The sequence below is a fragment of the Cervus canadensis genome, chromosome 21, assembly GCF_019320065.1.
Source record: "Cervus canadensis isolate Bull #8, Minnesota chromosome 21, ASM1932006v1, whole genome shotgun sequence".
In the NCBI taxonomy this organism is placed as follows: domain Eukaryota; kingdom Metazoa; phylum Chordata; class Mammalia; order Artiodactyla; family Cervidae; genus Cervus; species Cervus canadensis.
In genome coordinates, this window is record NC_057406.1 from 52,189,653 (window position 1) to 52,209,100 (window position 19,448).

The following is a 19,448-nucleotide window of genomic DNA, read 5'->3' on the forward strand; positions in this document are numbered from 1 at the left end:
ATGTATTTTGTTGCACACTAGAGCTTAAGAAGATACCATGGTGTGTAATACTCGATAGAACAAGTTATATTTTGCCCAATACATGTTTGATAGAGGTTTTGGAAGCCTAGGAAATGAAATTAAGTGCTCTTGTCCTGTATGATCCTGGCAACTGCACACAGAAGGCGTCACTTGCTCACCTTAAAAGAATGCAGGAAGTCCTTAAATCACGATCCTGTGACAGTGTCAATCAACTTAGTATTAAGTGATAGTGAAGACAGCAACCTGATGATGAGGACACTACAAACATATATGACACCCTCTGTCATAATCATTAGAGTCAAGTGAATACTCCAAACGCAAATTTCACTTGAAAACCCCATTTAAAACAAACTTTTGGAAGTTCAGGATTGCTTTTTTTGTAGGACATATAATTTTCTGAAAATACAGTAATAGTCATACATGTTCCCTATAGACAATTTTAGAAATATAGAGAAGCACAAAGAGAAAAGAAAAGCATTGGAAATCTCACTATAACCAATGTTATTTTGATGTGTTTCTTTCCAGTTTTCTAAAAATGCATTAGGTACACATCACACATGGGTTTCTCTTTCTCCCACCCCCACCCCCATCCTCTTGCTCAAAGTCACTGTGAGTCCTGTGGCAGGCACCTACTCATTCTGTCCCCAGAGCATGTCTGGTGAAAGTTGGGGCCTTCACTTGAAGCCCCCCGATGTTCAGCAATCTACAGCAAGGGGGGTGTTGTGGCTCACACAAGGTAAGACAGGAGACCAGCCTCTCCAATGACCTTTTCCCTGAAGCAAGTCCTTTGATAACTGACTCAATGGCTGCGGCAAAATCATACTCAATTCGAGAGAGGAGAGTTGACTAGTTGCATACTGGTTTACTGGACTGGTACTGTCCCACTCTTGCCTTCTGTCCCAGGGCTGTGAGATGCCCGGGCCCCACAGCTGACTCAGTTAGTTGGGTAGCGGTATCCATGCTTTTTCAGGCACTCAAGTGACTCATATGCAGTAGTGAGAAACACTGGCTAGGCCTACAGGGCTGTGCCACAAGGACCTCACTTAATCTGAATTCTCCCCATTTCTCTCTTCTCCCAGTGGCCTCCCCAGCCTGCTCCTTTCCCCCCAGAGCACACTGCCTGTCACTCCTCCCTGTAGAAACAGTAAGCTCACTAAGACTTGCTCCTGTCTTGCAAATTTCACCTTCTAAGACCACCAGTGGCTGTACTCCCTGCAGTTTCTTTTGACTCCACCAGGGGCAGCAGTGAGCCTGGATCTCAGTGGCCAGTACTCCAGTTCTTTGGGGTTGAGATGGAGACCCTAAGGAAATTAATAAATGTGCGTACTGATGCTGTTTTCCTAAAATAAGCTCTGAAATGATAGACCTGACCTTTGTGAGGATTCGTTTCCTTTCTGCAGTATTTATTCCTTCCTGCCTGGGCTGTGTTATAGTTTCCTTGCCTTAATTTACCAGGAAAATTGGTAAAACCAAGTTGCTTCCTTGTTTCTCCTTAATCTCTAGGTGAGGGTTGGTAGAAGACAATCCACAATAAGGTCAAACTGCATATATTCTGAGTTTTCACTTATATTGTGAAAATTTCCCCATGTCATTAAATGTTTGGGGAACATATGATCACACATGATGATGTATATTTTACATATATTATGCAAATTGGGCACCATAATTTTAAAACCATTCCTCTATTGTTGGACATCTAGTTTGTTTACAGTTTTTACTCTTATCAACAACTGCTGTGAATTTTCTTATATATACATCTTTGACCCCTTCAGAGATTATTTACTAAGAATGGCAAGTACCTTGTTTCATCCTTGGAAATCTCCTCAGCACTAACAGCAGGAGTGGCTTCACATATGGTGTATAGTGAAAACTCATTAACGCCACTCATGGTCTAGATCAGCTTGCATTGGAGCCCTATAAAAACTGTCTCTTTACTATTAAGCTATATGGAATCACAAGATTGTGCCAAATCCAATTAGCATCTATCATGAGCTAGGCATCTCACATTTTGTTACATTCAATTTCTGAAATGCTATTAGCAGAAACCATTAAGGCATTAGGGAATCAAAACACAAGTAATAATTTAAAAAAACACACATTTTCCAGTGAATGTATATATCATGTATTATCTATTCATCTGCTGCAGCAACAAAATCCCCTGTTCAAATGATGACGTTTTGTTTTGTTAAAACAAACCTTAGGTAATACTAGGGCTTCCCTGGTGGCTCAGATGGTAAAGAATCTTCCGCAATGCAGGAGACCCGAGTTGGATCCCTGGGTTGGGAAGATTCCCTGGAGGAGGGCATGGCAACCCACTCCAGTATTCTTGCCTGGAGAATCCCATGGACAAAGGAACCTGGTGGGCTACAGTCCCTGGGGTCGCAAAGAGCTGGACACAACTGAGTCACTAACTTTCACTTTAAGCAGTTTAAGCTACTTTCTTGGTTCCTTATATGATGTCTATCATCACATGTGATGTATACCATCATGTTAAAGTCATGGCATCAAGTCCAGATTTGACAGTTACAAACAATGCGCACACACACACTCACATCAGTGCACACATTCACACTGTGTACGACACTAACACCCCAGCACTGATAGAACAACCAACTGTTGATTCACCAAGAGGAGGAGAAAGGCAAGACAGAGGAAATCCACATCCCAAAGCTACTTGACTACTGCCTTTGCCGAAAAACGGAATAACAAAAAGCAAAACACTTCTGGAAATCACCTTTCAAGCCTTTCGTTTTACCATCACCACCAAATAGCGCATGCATGCAAAGTCGCTTCTGTTGTGTCTAACTATTTGTGACCCCATGGACTGTAGCCTGCCAGGCTCCTCTGTCCAGGGCGAGTGTACTGGAGTTACCATTTCCTCCCCCAGGGGAATCTTCCTGATACAGGGATCGAAGCTGTGTCTCTTAAGTCTCTTGCATTGGCAGACAGGTTCTTTACCACTAGCGCCACCTGGGAAGCCCACCACGAAGTAGACTGAACTCAAATGCTATTTTAATATCAGCACAGCCCTGGGCCCAGAGTTTCTCAAGAAATACAGGTTAACTTGACCATGATTTAGACTGAATCCATTTGCTTCTCATTCCTGCAGCTGTTTCCATTCTCCGTGGTTTTACCTGATAGAACCTGCTTTTGATATGAGTGGAAAAGAAATTTGCCGTATTCAATCTAAGAATATCCTCCTTCCTAGGGGCAACTGGAGATTTACCATTTAAAAAAAATCCAAGTGTTTTCTATGCATATTCTGTGTGTAGCAGGCTATTTTTAGGTTCTTAGATCTCTATGTTATATAACTTTACCTTGCAACTTTTACTTCTGAAAGTACCAAGTTATAGTAACACACAGTATAAGCAAAAGGTTGTTTCCTGATCTATTCTTAGCAGTTGATAAAATAACTTTTCAGGTCACCTTACCTGGGATGCGAAGCTTGTCTCGGTGTATACCCTAGAGATGCCAGTCCTCTCCTCTGCCCTCTCTCTAAGAGGGTTATACAGGCAGCCAGTTTCTGGTGAGCCCTGACCCTATTGGCCTCAGCTGACTGGACGTCAGATCCAAGAAGAGTCAGTCAGGTCTTCTGCCCCATGCCACTCTGCGTAGTCACGCAGTCGGGTCCCACTCTCTACGACCCCAGGGACTGCAGCCCTCCAGGCTCCTCTGTCCATCGGACTCTCCAGGCAAGAACACGGCGTGTGTTAGCAATTCTGATACCCCAACACACGTGCATTGGAAGTGAACAATTAAGTAAATACATAGCAGATGGTGAGCCAGGCTTCTCATTGTTGGAATTTATGGGTAAGCAAGAGGAAGAGGCTAGAATAATCCTTGCAATAACAGAGTTGGAGACATCAGTATGAACTCATGTTTATCTTAATATATAGATGGCTACATATAGAAATATTTACATGTATATGTAGATGCATAAGTTATAGCATGCACACACGTTTCCTTGCTCTCTTAGCTGAGAGGGTCTGCAAACAACCACTGCCCAGTAGCAATGAATACACCTAGTGCCCAGACAGTGGTTTCTAATGCTATTTTCCAATAAAAGGAACGAGGGCTCCTTGGAGAAATTGCTAATTCTGAGACTGGGGCAGGAAATGAACAAGATGAGCCTTAAAAGTTCTAGTCATGAGGAAAAAAATTGTAACAAAGTGTGGGTACAGATAGTAACTAGACTTATTGGGGTGATCATTTTTATAATATATACATATATGGAATTACTGTGCTGTATAATAACCAGAAACTAGTAGAATGTCATGTCAAATATTATCTCAATAAAAATTTTTTACATTTAAAGAATAAAATAGGCAATTTCTCCAATATTTGCTAAGCTCATATCTCATAGAAAATTTATGTATGAAGAACTCCTACTACTCAAAAGACAGCCCAATGAGGTGAAGATGTTTGTGCTATAGTACTCTTAGGAAACATGATGTAGCCTTGGGACTAGGAAGACATTCTAACATCTCTTATGACACACAAAATCAATGTGTTTATTCCATCACAGCAAAATGCTTCTTTGCTAAGACCAAGATGAAATAATATGAGGTTTCTTTTATGTCCACCTTCTGGCAAGTCTTTATCATAACTGGGTGTTGAATTTTGTCAAAAGCTTTCCCTCTATCTATTGAGATGATGATATGATTTCTATTCTTCAGTTTGTTAATGTGGCATATCACATTGATTTGCAGGTACTGAAGCATCCTTGCATCCCTGGGATGAATCCCACTTGATCACTGTTGTGATGCTTTTAATGTATTGGTAGATTCAGTCTGCTCTATTTCATTGAGGATTTTTTGCGTCTGTGTTCATCAGTGATACTGGCCTATCTTTTTTGTGGTATCTTTGTCTGATTTTGGTATCAGGGTGATGGTGGCCTCATTAAATGAGTTTGGGAGTGTTCCTTCCTCTGCAATTTTTTGGAGAGGATAGGTATTTCAGAAGTTTCAGAAGGACAGGTATTAACTTTTCTCTAAATGTTTGATTTAGAGAAGCCATCAAGTCCTAGGCTTTTGTTTGTTGGTAGTTTTCAACTTCAGTTCTGATTGATCTATTCATATTTTCTATTTCTTCTTGGTTCAGTCTTGAGAGATTGTATCTTTCTAAGTAAGCATTTGTCTATTTCTTCTAGGTTGTCCATTTTATTGGCATATAGTTGCTTGTAGTAGTCTCTTAGGATCCTTTGTATTTCTGTGGTATCCATGGTAACTTCTCCTTATTCATTTTTATTGAGTGCTTTCCTTTTTTTTCTTGATCAGTCTCTGCCTAAGGGTTTATCAATCTTGTTTATCTTTTCAAAGAACCAGCTTTTAGTTTCATTGATCATTTTCATCTCTATTTATTCTGCTCTGATCTTTATGATTTCCTTCCTTCTACTAACTTTTGATTTTGTTTGTTCTTCTTTCTCTACTTTGCTTTGTGTTTTGTGAGGTGGTTTACTTGAGATTTTTCTTGTATCCTGAGGTAAGACTGTATTGCTATAAACTTTCCTCTTAGAGCTGCTTTTGCTACATCCAATAGATTTTGGATTGTGATGTTTTCATTTTCATTTGTCTATAGGCATTTAAAAAATTTCTTCTTTGATTTCTCAGTGATCCTTCGGTAGTTTAGTATGAAAAGACAAATGTGGAGCTCAGGTGAGAGGTCTGGACTGAGAAATTTAGGAATAATAGGTACAGCTGTCATTTGAAACAATCAGGCAAGGTCACCTAGGGATAAAAAATAGAGAAATGACAATAAAAACCGAGCTGCAGGGCATTCCAACACTTAGAGGTTAAGAGGTAGAGGAACCACCAGCAAGATGAAGATGAGGCTTCCAGCAATGCAGAAAGGAAAGCAAAAGCAGATTTTTTTTTATAAGTCAAGAAAGTATTTCAAGGAAGGACGAGACTCTGTCAAATACCTTTAGAAACTAAGATGAGGATAAGGAAATCAACTCTGAATATTCACTGGAAGGACTGATGCTGAAGCTGAAGCTCCAATAATTTGGCCACCTGATATGAAGAACCAACTCACTGGAAAAGACCCTGATGCTGGGAAAGATCAAAGGCAACAGGAGAAGGGGGTGGCAGACGATGAGATGGTTAGAAAGCATCACTGACTCAATGGACCTGAGTTTCAGCAAGCTCTGGGAGATGGTGAAGGACAGGGGAGCCTGAGGGGGTCAGCCCATGGGGTCACAGAGAGTCAGACATGACTTAACAACTGAACAACAAGATGAGGATTCTTACTGAGAACTAAGCACTAGATTTGCAACATGGAGATCACTGGTGACCTCAACAGGTATACTTTCAGTAGAGTGGTAGGGACAAAAGCCTGATCTCCCAAAGAGTGAAGGGATTAGAGAAATAGTGGAGGCCGTTGAGGCTTAGCTTCATGTCCCGAGGTTATGAATTTAAAGATTTGTAGTGTGTTCTCCATGGGCCATGCTCAGCTGTTCAAGCGTAGACAAAGCATCTGCAGAGAGCTATATTTAACCAGAGCTGTCCAACAGGAATGAAGGAGATAGTTGAGGACGTCTGAAGTGATGTGCCAAGAAATGTAAACTGAATAATGCGGACAGTACTTAAGAGTGAAAAAGTGGTAAAGAAGCAAAGTGGAGGTCTAGGTGTGGTCAGAGCCCCATTTATTATGCTCATAAACAACATACATGCATTCTCTTCTGGGTGAGTTCCACAAGGCCAGATGTTCATCTAGTTTATCAAGAAGTAAGTACAACAAGGCTGGGTAAATATGTCTTAAATTTTATTATTTGAGTTTACAACAATTCAGAGATGGCAGATGCCCATTATAAATGGGTATGCTATACAAGAGCTGTATTATAAGGCAAGGAAACCCGATCACTGAAAGACCCCTAAAAATGTACTTCATTTGGCTACATCATTGATAGTCTGTGCCATAGAATTTTCAGTGTCTCCCAGAAGATACATTACTAACAGTTTCTATTTTATTAGGCTCTAAGAAACTTTATTTCTTAAAGAATAAAAAGCAATTGGCGGGCAAAAATAAAGTCTTTGAAAAGATTATCCGTGTTTAAACAAAGTGACTGATAAATTAGTGAGAAGAGGAAGTTCAGAAAGCAAACTTACGTGGTGTAAAAATAAACTTTGTTAATTTGCTTTACATACAACTGATAATAAATGCATTTTGTGGGTAGGCAAAGTTATCTTATTCATTCTATACTTATGTAAAGGCTTTCAAAAAAAAGTAAAAATAATTTAAAAGAGTTTAAATCTCTTTTATAAATTAATTCAGCTAATTGGTGACTGATTTTTCCAAGTCTTTATTTTTTTCCCCATTACATGTCTTTTAGACATTTTGTTGCTGTAACAAAGATTGGGTAGCAAAAAAGAAAGAGGACAGAACTCAAATCAGTCATTCTAGTTATTTATTAGCATCTATGGAAAACGGCTAGATTTGGGAAGGCAATTAAATAGTCTAGGAAATAAGGCATTGTCCTTTCTTCTAAAGTTTTCATTTATCTTTGATTTCCTTGGTCTTAGGAACATGAATAATTTTAGAGTTTAACTATATTTACCAGTAAGATACATTAAGTGAAGATTTCCCTGTCTGAAGTTGGAAAGATGTAGCAATACTCTATTCTACTTTAGAAAATCTTGTTTCTGTGGGATTTCCTCATAGTTGACAAGTTGTATACACTTGGTACATTTGGAGGGTCACAGAAAAAGAACTGGCTTAGGAGATTGATGATCTAGACTAAATCACAATTTGGGGCCCTTTGTAGCTGTGCAACATTAAAAATGTAACTTGGCTGACTTTCACTTCCTTCTGCTGTAAAAGAGATAGGAATATCTATCTGACCTATTTCACATGTACTGTTGTGAGAACTAAATAACATGATGTATTTGAATGTGCTTTGGAATATGTAATGCACTAAAGTTGGTAAATCCTTTAAAAATGTGATTTGCTATCCATTTTTTAGGTAAAAAAATGAAAACAGAAATTGTTGGGAAATATAAATGCTTATGAATTATACAGCCCAAATATAAATAATTTACAAGTGCTTTATAACAAAATCAAAGAAATTATTTACGGATTTTTTTAAATAAAAAATTTTGCAGAATGTTCACTACATGATATTATAACTCTCCAAAGGAGAAATTCTATAATTAGTTCAGTTCTCTGCCTTATAACTTCATTATAAGGCAGAAGAATGGAATAATTAAAGTTTTAAAATAAGCAAAATATATAATTCTAAACCACAGTCCCTTTATTTTAAAGAGCTTAATAAGAACACTTCCCTCAATATATATACAAACAACCTACTATTTATATAATGCTAACACTAACTCACAATTTAAACCATGATGATCAATGTGCATTTCTTCTTCCCTTCATCAGTTAGATTATTAAATATCTGACAATCTTGAGAGATTCCACTGTTTTTTTCAAAATGTATGTAATATAAAAAATGCTTACCTATTGAATAACTAAGGTGTTGGTCAAGTGTTTTGAATACAGATCAGAGTTTTAGAAAAATATTTGAGAACCACAGCAGCGTACCTGATAGTGTCCCGTGCAGACGTGAGCCTGTGTGGAGACAGTGCACAGGCAGAACAGGAACTGAGGTGACCCACCAACTCCGCCTTTAACATGGCAAGCCTGCAAGTTTCAGCAGACCTCTTAAGAACAAATGAACCATCTGCTCATTCTAAATCTTATGCTATCCTGATTATATTAAATGTTACCTTTTTAAAAAAAATAAGAAGGAGTATTAATTATAATGTAGCTAACAAATACTAAATTCTGGGCAAGAGCAAAATTTTTATACCACATGACAAAAGCATGTCAATAAAATGTGCTAAAGAATAACTACAGAATGCTAATATCCCACCCACTATGATCTTCGCTATCAACAAGCCAAGATTCAGCACTCCATCAACAGCTTCTGTCTCTCTCTTTCACACACCGCACACACACACACACACACACACACACACACACACACACAATTTCTCATACCATCTTGATCTACAAATGCAGCTCAGGTCATCTCATTTTGGACTACTAAGTCTTCTGAAAAAGATCAACCTTCTTTCAATAAATCAATCATCAAAATGACCCGTTGCTTTCACTAAAGGCAATTCTGTGTTTAAAGGGTAGCCTGCAGAGAACTTGCAGGGTTGAAATAAAATTAGCATTGGCACAGAGAAATTCAAACAAGCAGATAAAAGTGAGTTTATCTCATACTCAGCAGAACATATTGAGGTCAGGTTAGGAGCAAACAAATTGGTAAATGGATCCTCAGCTGGCAGAGAGGTGGGCATAAGTAAAACAAGCTTGCTTGGGCCCCTTCCATTTTAAAGTCTGCTTTGCAGAACAAATACATCTGTGAGACAAGAAAGATGAAACCAAAACTCTTGGCATTATAAGTTAAATAGTAAGACAATACATTTCTGCTATGTCTGTGGTTCTAAAATTATTCATTGTAAACATCCTATATTCCTTTCTAGTTAATCAATTTCAGAGCTTGAGCTTGTGTCTATGTCAAATTATCATTTATTCTATGAAAAGCAGCACAAATACTGTTCATTCTCATTTCAACACAAATTTCTTAAAAAAAAAAAAGTGTTAAGGCCATTTAATGGAATCAGGGCCAACTGAAGACTACCCTGGCAGAAGTCATGCTACCGAATTAAAAATTGTGAAAAAGAGTCATAAGTGGTTGTCTTGTGATTTCCTTCTTGGTTACTTGAGAGTGGCTTGTAGGATTTATTAGTCTCCAACATCTCCATCTCGATCTCCAATAAGCCATAGAAAATGAAAACTTAAGGCCAACAAGGCTGTCCCGAGCAGATCACCCAGCGCCGTCAGATAGGGGATGGAGAAGCTATCTGGGTCCTTTCCTTTCCTCCAGAAATGATGCACCATCCAGTCAGCGATCCACAGTAAGGTAAATACCTAGAAAAGAACATCAAAGATTATTCCTGTCGCCTGGACAGTTCCAGCCCAGTAAATACGGTCATTAGCCTAGGCCACGGCTCTCTGGAAGGAACAATATGTGTCTAGCAGAAAAAATTAATTGACAAGAACATTGTCTTTTCACCAGAAAAAAATACTATGTGCCTCTGCAATTAATGAAGTTTTTCGGGCTTCCCTGGTGGCTCAGTGATAAAGAATCTGCCTACCAATGCAAGAGACATGGGCTCGATCCCTGGTCCAGGAAGATCCCACGTGCTGCAGAGCAAATAAGCTAGTGAACCACAACCATTGAGCCTGTGTTCAAGAGCCCGGGAGCTACAACTACTGAGCCCAGAAGCTGCAACAACTGAAGGCCACACACTTAGAGCCTGTGTTCTGCAACAAGAAAAGCCACTAAAATGAGAAGCCCGTGCACCGCAACTAGAGAAAAGTCCACACAGCAAGGAGACCCAGTACAGCCAAAAAAACAAATAAATAAATCTGAGCTTTTCTTCAACTTGTCACACATATCTTCTCATTTTCTTCTAGCCTCCCCCAAACTACCATGAGCCTCAACTTTAGTAGTATTGTACATTTTGCCAAACCACTATCGTTTCAACTCACTGCATCACTGTTGTAAAGGTCAAAAATTGGAAATAACCTAAAATGTTTACTGACTCAAGAATGGCTAAATTAACACTTAGGTCATACAACTGAAGGGTTTCCCAGGTGGCACTAGCGGTAAAGAACCTGCCTGCCAATGCAGGAGACATAAGAAATGTGGGTTTGATCTCTGGGTCAGGAAGATCCCCTGGAGGAGGGCATGGCAACCCATTCCAGTATTCTTGCCTGGAGAATCGCATGGACAGAGGAGCCTGGCAGGCTACAGTCCACAGAGTTGCAAAGAGTCAGATATGGCTGAAGCAACGTAGCATGCACGCATAGTTAACAGCGGGATTCTTCAGACCTTCATTTTGTTCTGAGGGACAGGTAGGAGTCTAACTCCCCAGAGAGGAGGTTAGATGTTCAGAAATGGAGGGCTCCCCTGAAATGGCCAACCACCCCCGCCCCAATCCTCCAATAGTAAAGTGCCCAGTCAACCACCCTCTCCCACCGCTAAGCTCCTTAGCCTCTCCAGGCCTCAGCTGCCTTTCTGTAAAATACAGAAAACAATCCCTCTCTCACAGAGATGATAACCTGAGCATTAAATAATGCAGAGCACTTATAGCAGTGCTGGACACACAGAAAGAACATAACCACTATTTGCTATGATTTAAAAGAAACCAGGTCATATATGAAGAAATAAGAACCTGACTTTTCAACAACTGCAGCAGGAGAAAAGCTAGCGATACCTTCAAAGTCCTGAGAGAATATTTCTGACTGTAAACCTGCGCCCAATTTATCAACCGAGGGCTGAGGATAAACCAGAGACATCGTAAGACAAGCCGGCACTCAGGAAAATTCTCCCCTGTTCTCTTTGGAACTTTCTTGAAAATGTGTTGATGCAAAATGAGGGCGAGAACCAAGAAAGAGAAAGACCTGAGGGGCTTCCCTGGAGGTCCAGTGGCTGAGACTCCATGGTCCCAGTGCAGGGGGCCTGCGTTTGATACCTGGGCAGGGAACCAGATCTCACATGCCACAACTAAAGATCCTGTATGCTACGAAGAAGACCTGGCGCAGCCAAACAAATAAATATATATATTTTTTAATAGAGAGAAAAACCTGAGATGCAGAAAATAGAAGTGCCAACCTAAGAGAGAGTGAGGGAAAGCTCCAGAGAGAGACAGACACAGTAGGCTGGGAACAGAGACCAGACAGAGCTGGAGGTTGGAGTCTTCCGGAGGTGAAGTCTCCAGGAAAAAGGTGCACTGGGAAATTATCTCATATAACAGAGTTTGGGGGAAGGGACTAATTACAGGTGGGTGATAGATATGATGGGACATTTGGGAAAAAATTAAAGATGCATATACAGAAAGCTGAGGAGGGCATGGCAACCCACTCTAGTATTCTTGCCTGGAGAATCCCTTGGACAGAGGAGCCTGGTGGGCTATGGTCCACGGGGTTGCACACAGTTGTACATGCCTGAAGCAACCGAGCAAACACGCACACAGAAAGCTATGAACGTGAGAAAACAGGGCAGTTATCTCCGGAAAAAATTAAAGAGGGATAAAGAGAAAGGAAATGTACTGTAATACACAATGTGGCTCTGTGAACAACGATATTTACAGCATAGAACAGAAATAGTATTTATTATCTAAAAATTGAGCATTACTGCATTAGGAGGTTGAAAGTTGGGGAAATAAAGCATGGAGTTAGATAGCTAATCTCACTACCATAAGTGTGAGTCCATAAATATTTTTTTAAATTGATAGAGCAAAATTAGCAATGCAAGTACAATACAGAGAGAAATAACAGAAGAAATAGCTACAGGAGCTCTGGAGGACTATCAGTATTGAGCATTTTATCCCCCCTAACACATAAAACATCTTTTGTTAATATACATAAAATATCTTGCTTCAATAGGTGATGCATGCATGGGCTATGAAGCAAATTTAATGTAACTGGCCTTAAAACAGTAAATAGAATAAAATGAATATAATGAAATAGAATAGAAAGGATCAGCATGTAAAAAAAAGTACTAGCATGTACAGCACACAGTAAGGATATTTCATAAAACTTTAATTTCAGTTATGAAAGTATATGTTTAAAAAACATATAAATATGTGTGTGTGCGTGCGTGCTCAGGCGCTTCAGTCATGTCAAGCTCATCACGACACCATGGACCGTGGCCCTTCAGGCTCCTCTGCCCACGGGACTCTCCAGGCAAGAATACTGGAGTGGGTTGCCATGCCCTCCTCCAGGATAAATATGTGTGCATTTATTGAAATACAAATTTCTTACTGAGATCAAAAACATTTGAAAGCTACTGATCTAATACGTACATCTTGCTGTTACATTCCAGGGGTCTAATACGTAACTCCTCAGAAGGGGAAAACCACGTCTTCTTTCTATTTGATCTCTTGGTTTCCAGCAAAACACTTGTACATGATAAGCCTGCAGCTAATGGCTGGTATTGAAGAGGCTCTATCATTGAGTAACTGTGTTTCTGTCAACAAGTGAAGAGCCCTCTAAGTATTAGTTTCCTCATCACTAAAACGAGACTCACAGGCTAGCTGCAGAAATTAAGTGAGATATAAAGGGTTCAGCAAATGTTTGGTACACAATAAGCACTCAATAAATATTAATGCCATCATCATTGATTGTTAATTGTTACACTGTCTCAGAATTTACCACCTTTATTTAAAAGGTAATTTGGAACAGAAGCATGACTTCTCACCTTTCTAAGCCTTAGTTTGGACTTCTTTAAAATGAGTGAATCGATGTCTCCATGGTCTGTTTTAGTTCTAAAGTACAAAGGCAAGAAATCTGTGGTCATAAACCACATAGGGATCGCTCTCCTTAACTTAGCGCGTCTTCCTCCACCTCTCCCACATTCTTAGTCTCATAATTGAACTTAAGTTCTCTTCCCATGCAATTTCTTTTTTTTTTCAATGCATAAGTTGTTTGATATTTATTTATTGGTTTGTTCATTCAACAAACATTTATTGAGCATCTACTATGGGGTCAGGTACTACACACAAATAAACAAATATTTTTGCCCTTTCACAGCTAACATTCCAACAGGGAGAAACAAATGAAAAAATTTTAAAACACAAATAAATAACACAGTATATTAAAAGATGATAGATACCATGGGAAAAATAGAGCACGGTAATAGGAGACGGCAATGGAGAGAAGGAATGAAATTTTAAATTTTGTGTGTTTTAACTAAGTTATTACAAATGAAGCTGAAGTCTCTGTTTAAAAAAGAAAATAAAGTATTGTGTCACATTAAGTTCCTTTCTCTGGGAACATACTCTCTACCATGACTAATTTTGTTAGTGCTCTGCTGAAGCTGGAGACAAATTTCCTTCTAAAGCAAATAAATAATTAATAATTAAGGTAAATAAAAATAAATACCACATAATTAAATACCTAAAGACACTATCACTAAATAATGGTAACAGTGCTCCATAAACTTTCTTTTTAAAGGTATTGTGATGACTTAAAGTTCAAGCAGGTTTAAACGTATTGTTTTTGGCAAGTTAACAAAGGATATCAGTGTTTCTTGGAACACTCTGTATAAACGAATCATTAAAATCACAGTAAGTATCAGATACTTCTTAATGCAACATGTTTTATTTTCAAACTAAATGATAAGGAATGTATGCTTTTTTACTGGGAAAACACATCAAAAACCTAACCAAGCGTTGACTGTATTTTTACATGGTCTGTTTGTTTTTATGAAATATGCATAACTTCTTTGGGTAAATATACCTCCTGAAAAGGCAACTCTGTAGCCCCAGCTACTTATGCATGTTCTAGGTGTATTATTTGGAATCTAAATAAATATATAAAGCACAAGAATATATATATTTGCTTTGGACAATTGATTTCCTTGGCCAGTTCCTCTTCTGAGCTAGAATTAACATTCTCCTCCATGAGCATCCCCTCAATGCCCCATTGCCAGTAACAGCTTGTGTATCATGTGAAGAAAGATGATTTCTTTGGGAAAGGAATGCTTAGAAATATGATACAAATAAACACAAGGAATAGCAAATTAGTACATTTCTTCCTAAGCCTTAACTTACAAAAGCAGAATTCATTTTACCTATAAAAATGTGCTTCCTTAATCCAGTTTCCAGACTAGAAATGCTACTCATTAAAATATAATATTTAAATGTCTGCTAAGAATAATTTAGGATTATTAGTCAACAGGAATTCAATCTACTCCTGACATACAAATAAAAGCATCTTTTCTTTGGCCTAAATTATTTTTGTGAGGTAGGAGGTTAGGGAAGGTAGGAAATGAAGGAAACTTATTGAGAAGGAGCCCATAATAGTCACCAAACTTCTTAAGAAGTCCATAGCACAAAAATGGTTAGACCTTCTTAGAATGGAAGGACCTGTCTTCTATCCAAAAGAAACCCTTAGAATGTGTTCAGGAGACAAGATAACAATATTCACAGCCTTGATTTTTAATAGCAAAAAAATTATAATCTAAGGCTTCCCAGGTTGCTCAGTGGTAAAGGATCTGCTTGCTAATGCAAGCAGCACAAGAGACGTGGGTTTGATCCAACTAAAATAGGTTAATAATAGGTACACATATGAATGAATCTCAAATACAATGCTGAGCAAAAGAAGAAAGTCACTTAGCACGAATTCACTATGATTCTATTTTTTACAAGTTTCAAAACCATGTAAAACTAAAAACATATGTTTTTTGGTATTCAAATAAATGCACTGAATCATAAGGAAGAGCAAACACTCATTAGCTATATAATTCTGAATGAATAGCTTGCTTTGAGGAGGAGGAAGGAACACAGAGGTAGCTTTAAAAGGTGTAGGTTCTAGGTTACTGGTACTTCCTAATTCTTAAGCTGACTAGTGAGTGTCCTGGTGGTCACTGTATTATTCTTTTTTATATCATGTGCATGTCATTGTTGTTTATCTATTCAATATTTAATACACAGTTGGAACTTTTTTTTAAAAATACAGTAATTTTTGCCAAAGCATCATTAACTCTGGGCTTCCCTGGTTGCTCAGATGGTAAAGAAATCACCTGCAATGTGGAGACCTGGGCTCAATCCCTGGGTTGGGAAGATCCCCTGGAGGAGGGCATGGCAACCCACTCCAGTATTCTTGTCTGGAGAGTCCCCATGAACAGAGGAGCCTGGTGGGCTACAGTTCATGGGGTTGCAAAGAGTCGGACATGACTGAGCGACTAAGCACAGCACATTAACCCAGTGATTCTTGCCACTGGTCATGTGACCATGTTATTTCGTTCCAATCATGCAAAGACCAGTAATAGCTAAGGTCACTTAATATTATGAAACGATAACCTGAAAATCCAGCAGAAATTCCAACTAAATAAAATGTCTCTTAGTTTAATAACAATAATAATAAAAGACAGAAATAAAACATACAAACTGTTAGAGGAAATTAACAGTTATTGACTGCCTACTACATGCTTCCTCCTGAGAAGCCTGTATGCAGGTCAAGAAGCAACAGTTAGAACTGGACATGGAACAATGGATGCGTTCCAAATTGGGAAAAGAGTACATCAAGGCTATATATTGTCATCCTGCTTATTTAACGTCTATGCAGAGTACATCATGTGAAATGCCAGGCTGGATGAATTACAAGCTGGAATCAAGATTGCCAGGAAAAATATCAACAACCTCAGATATGCAGATGATAGCACCATTCTAATGGCAGAAAGCAAAGAGACACTAAAGAGCCTCTTGATGAGGGTAAGAGAGGAGAGTGAAAAAGTTGGCTTAAAACTCAATATTCAAAAATCTAAGATCATGGCATCCGGTCCCATCACATGGCAAATAGATGGGGAAACAATGGAAACTGACAGACTCTATTTTCTTGGGCTCCAAAATCACTGTAAACGGTGACTACAGCCACAAAATTAAAAGACGCTTGGTCCGTGGAAGAAAAGCAATAACAAACCTAGACAGCATATTAAAAAGCAGAGACATCACTTCGCCAACAAAGGTCTGCATAGTCAAAGCTATGGTTTTTCTAGTAGTCATGTATGGATGTGAGAGTTGGACCATAAAGAAGTCTAAGTGCTGAAGAATTGATACTTCTGAACTGTGGTGCTGGAGAAGACTCTTTGAGAGTCCCTTGGACAGCAAGGAGATCAAACCAGTCAATCCTAAAGGAAATCAACCTAGAATATTCATTGGAAAGACTGACACTGAAGCTCCAATACTTTGGCCACCTGATGCAAAGAGCTAACTCATTGGAAAAGATGCTGATGCTAGGAAAATTTGAAAGCAGGAAGAGAAGGGGACGACAGAGGATGAGATGGTTGGATGGCACCATCGACTCAGTGGACATGAACTTGAGCAAACTCCAGGAGATGGTGAGGGAGAGGGAAGCATGGCGTGCTGCTGCAGTCCATGGGGTCGCAGACTCAGACACAACTCAACGACTGACCTGAACTGAACTACATGCTAAATAGAATTATTTTAAAGATGCTACTACCCATAAAATATTAGGAAAATATGCAATCAGTAGAGATCAAATCCTGAACACCTCAAGTGTTCCTTCCTCACCCTCTGCCTGAAGCCTGAAGATGGCTCTGCTTCTGTACCTTCCCTTTTCAAACAAGAATGTTGCCCAGAGAAACATTTCAGGGGAAAAAAGAATATTAAATCACTTAAAACTATTAATATTTATTGAATGTCTTTCTAATACATAACTCAAGTCTGAGAAATAATTTTTTAAAATAGCACACCAAAATATTTATGGTGGTGATCTAAGAGTATGGGGATTTTGGACTGTCAGGCTCCCTGACTCCAAACTATACTAAAAAGACACAAAAGACACAAAACATTATGGTACTGGCACAAAAACAGACATTAGATCAATGAAACACGACAGAGAGCCCAGAAACAAACCTGTGTACCTATGCTCACTTAATCTACAACACAGAAGGCAAGAATATACAGTGGAGACAAGACAGTCTCTCCAATAAAGTGGTGCTGTGAAAAGTGGACAGCTACATGTAGAAGAATGAACAGTCTGTAACATCATACACAAAGATAAACTGAAAACGGATTAAAGACCAAATACTATAAATCTCCTAGAGGAAAACACAGGCAGAACACTCTTTGATATGAAGTGCAGCAATATTTTTTGTATCTGTCTCCTACAGTAATGGAAATAAAAACAAAAATAAACAAATGGGACCTAATTAAATGTTTTTGCACAGCAAAGGAAACCATAAACAAAATGAAAAGAGAACCCATGGAATGGAAGAAAATACTTGCAAATGATGCAACTGACAAGGGGTTAATCTCCAAAATATACAAACCGCTTATACAGCTCAAAAAAAAAAATTTAAAAAAAAAAAAAAGGACAGAAGGTCTAAATAGACATTTCTCCAAAGAAGACAAACAGATGACCAAGAAGCACATGAAAGATGCTCAACACTGCTAATTATTAGAGAAATACAAATCAAAACTACAATGAGGTTTCACCTTACACCAGTCAGAATGGTCATCACGAAAAAATATAGAAACAATATATGCAGGAGAGGATCTGTGAAAAGGAAATCCTCCCACACTGTTGGAGGGAATGTAAATTGGTACAACCACTATGGAGAACGGTATGGAGATTCCTTAAAAACAGAACTATTATATGACCTTGCAACCCCATTCCTGGACATGTATTTGCAGAAAACCATAACTGAACAGATTACATGCACCCCAATATTCACATCAGCACTATTTACAATAGCTAAGACATGAAAGCAACCTAAATGTCCACTGACAGATGAACAGATAAAGAAGATGTAGTACCTATAAACGATGGAATACTACTCAGCCATAAAAGAATGAAATAACGCCATTTGCAGCAACATGGATGCAACTAGAGATTATCATACTAAGTGAAGTAAGTCAGAGAAAGACAAATATATCACTTATATGTGGAATCAAAAAGATGATACAAATGAACTTATTTACAAAACAGAAACAGATTCACAGAATTAGAAAACAAACATCATACCAAAGGGGAAGAGGGGGAAGGGGATAAATTAGGAGGTTGGGATTAACATATACACACTACTATATATAAAAAAGATAACCAAATAGGAACTACTGTATAGCACAGCAAACTCAACTCAATACTCCAATAACCTATATGAGAAAAGAATCTGAAAAAGGATATATATATAACTGAATCACTTTGCTGTATACCAGAAACTAACATAATATTGTAAATCAACTATACTCCAATATAAAATAAAATTTAAAAATCCATTAAAAGCAATAAAATTTAGCATTCTATTTAAGCAGTTAAGCTGTTTCCAAAAAACCCAGTTATAACACTTAAGTAGTCAATTACAGAATATTTTATTTGTATTTGTTAAACATTTAATACTTCTTTAAAAAAAGCATCATCTTCAAATAATTTTATGCATATATTTCACCTCTTCAACAGATTTATTCTCTCGTTTAGATGAGGAATCTTGTCAAGTATTTGCCTTATTACCCAAACAAAGTACACTCAATATATCTTGAATCCAATTTAACAAATATTTATCTATATCTAACACAGAAAACACTATGATGAGCTTTCTGGAGCAGCAAGAGAAGAATAAGACATGGTTATTGCTTTCAGTGAGATCAGACTCTAAATAAAGAAACATAACCGAAATGCCAAAAATAATCCAAGAATAATAAAAGCTGAATATTCATTTTATAAATATTTACTGTACCAGGCAGGGACTGGATGCTGAGTCTATGATGATGAATAATACATAATCTCTGAATGAGCCTGACCTAGCAACATACTCTTCTGTTCTCTGGGGGAAAAAAATGGAACAGACCTTTAAGCAGAGCTGGAAAGTAACACCATAGGGAACC

At 38.3% G+C, this 19,448-nt stretch overlaps 1 protein-coding gene across 7 annotated transcripts in view; it reads right to left on the reverse strand.

Moving 5' to 3' along the window:
- Positions 1 to 6,761: 6,761 nt before the first annotated feature.
- Positions 6,762 to 19,448, reverse strand: part of SLC41A2 (solute carrier family 41 member 2) — a 130,899-nt gene continuing 118,212 nt past the window's right edge. For all 7 annotated transcript variants that reach the window (XM_043440969.1, XM_043440975.1, XM_043440972.1 and 4 more), the window contains one exon: positions 6,762 to 9,960. In XM_043440969.1, coding sequence (XP_043296904.1) covers positions 9,775 to 9,960 — 186 coding nt within the window. In that variant the 3' untranslated portion in view covers positions 6,762 to 9,774. The remainder of the gene's footprint in view (positions 9,961 to 19,448) is intronic.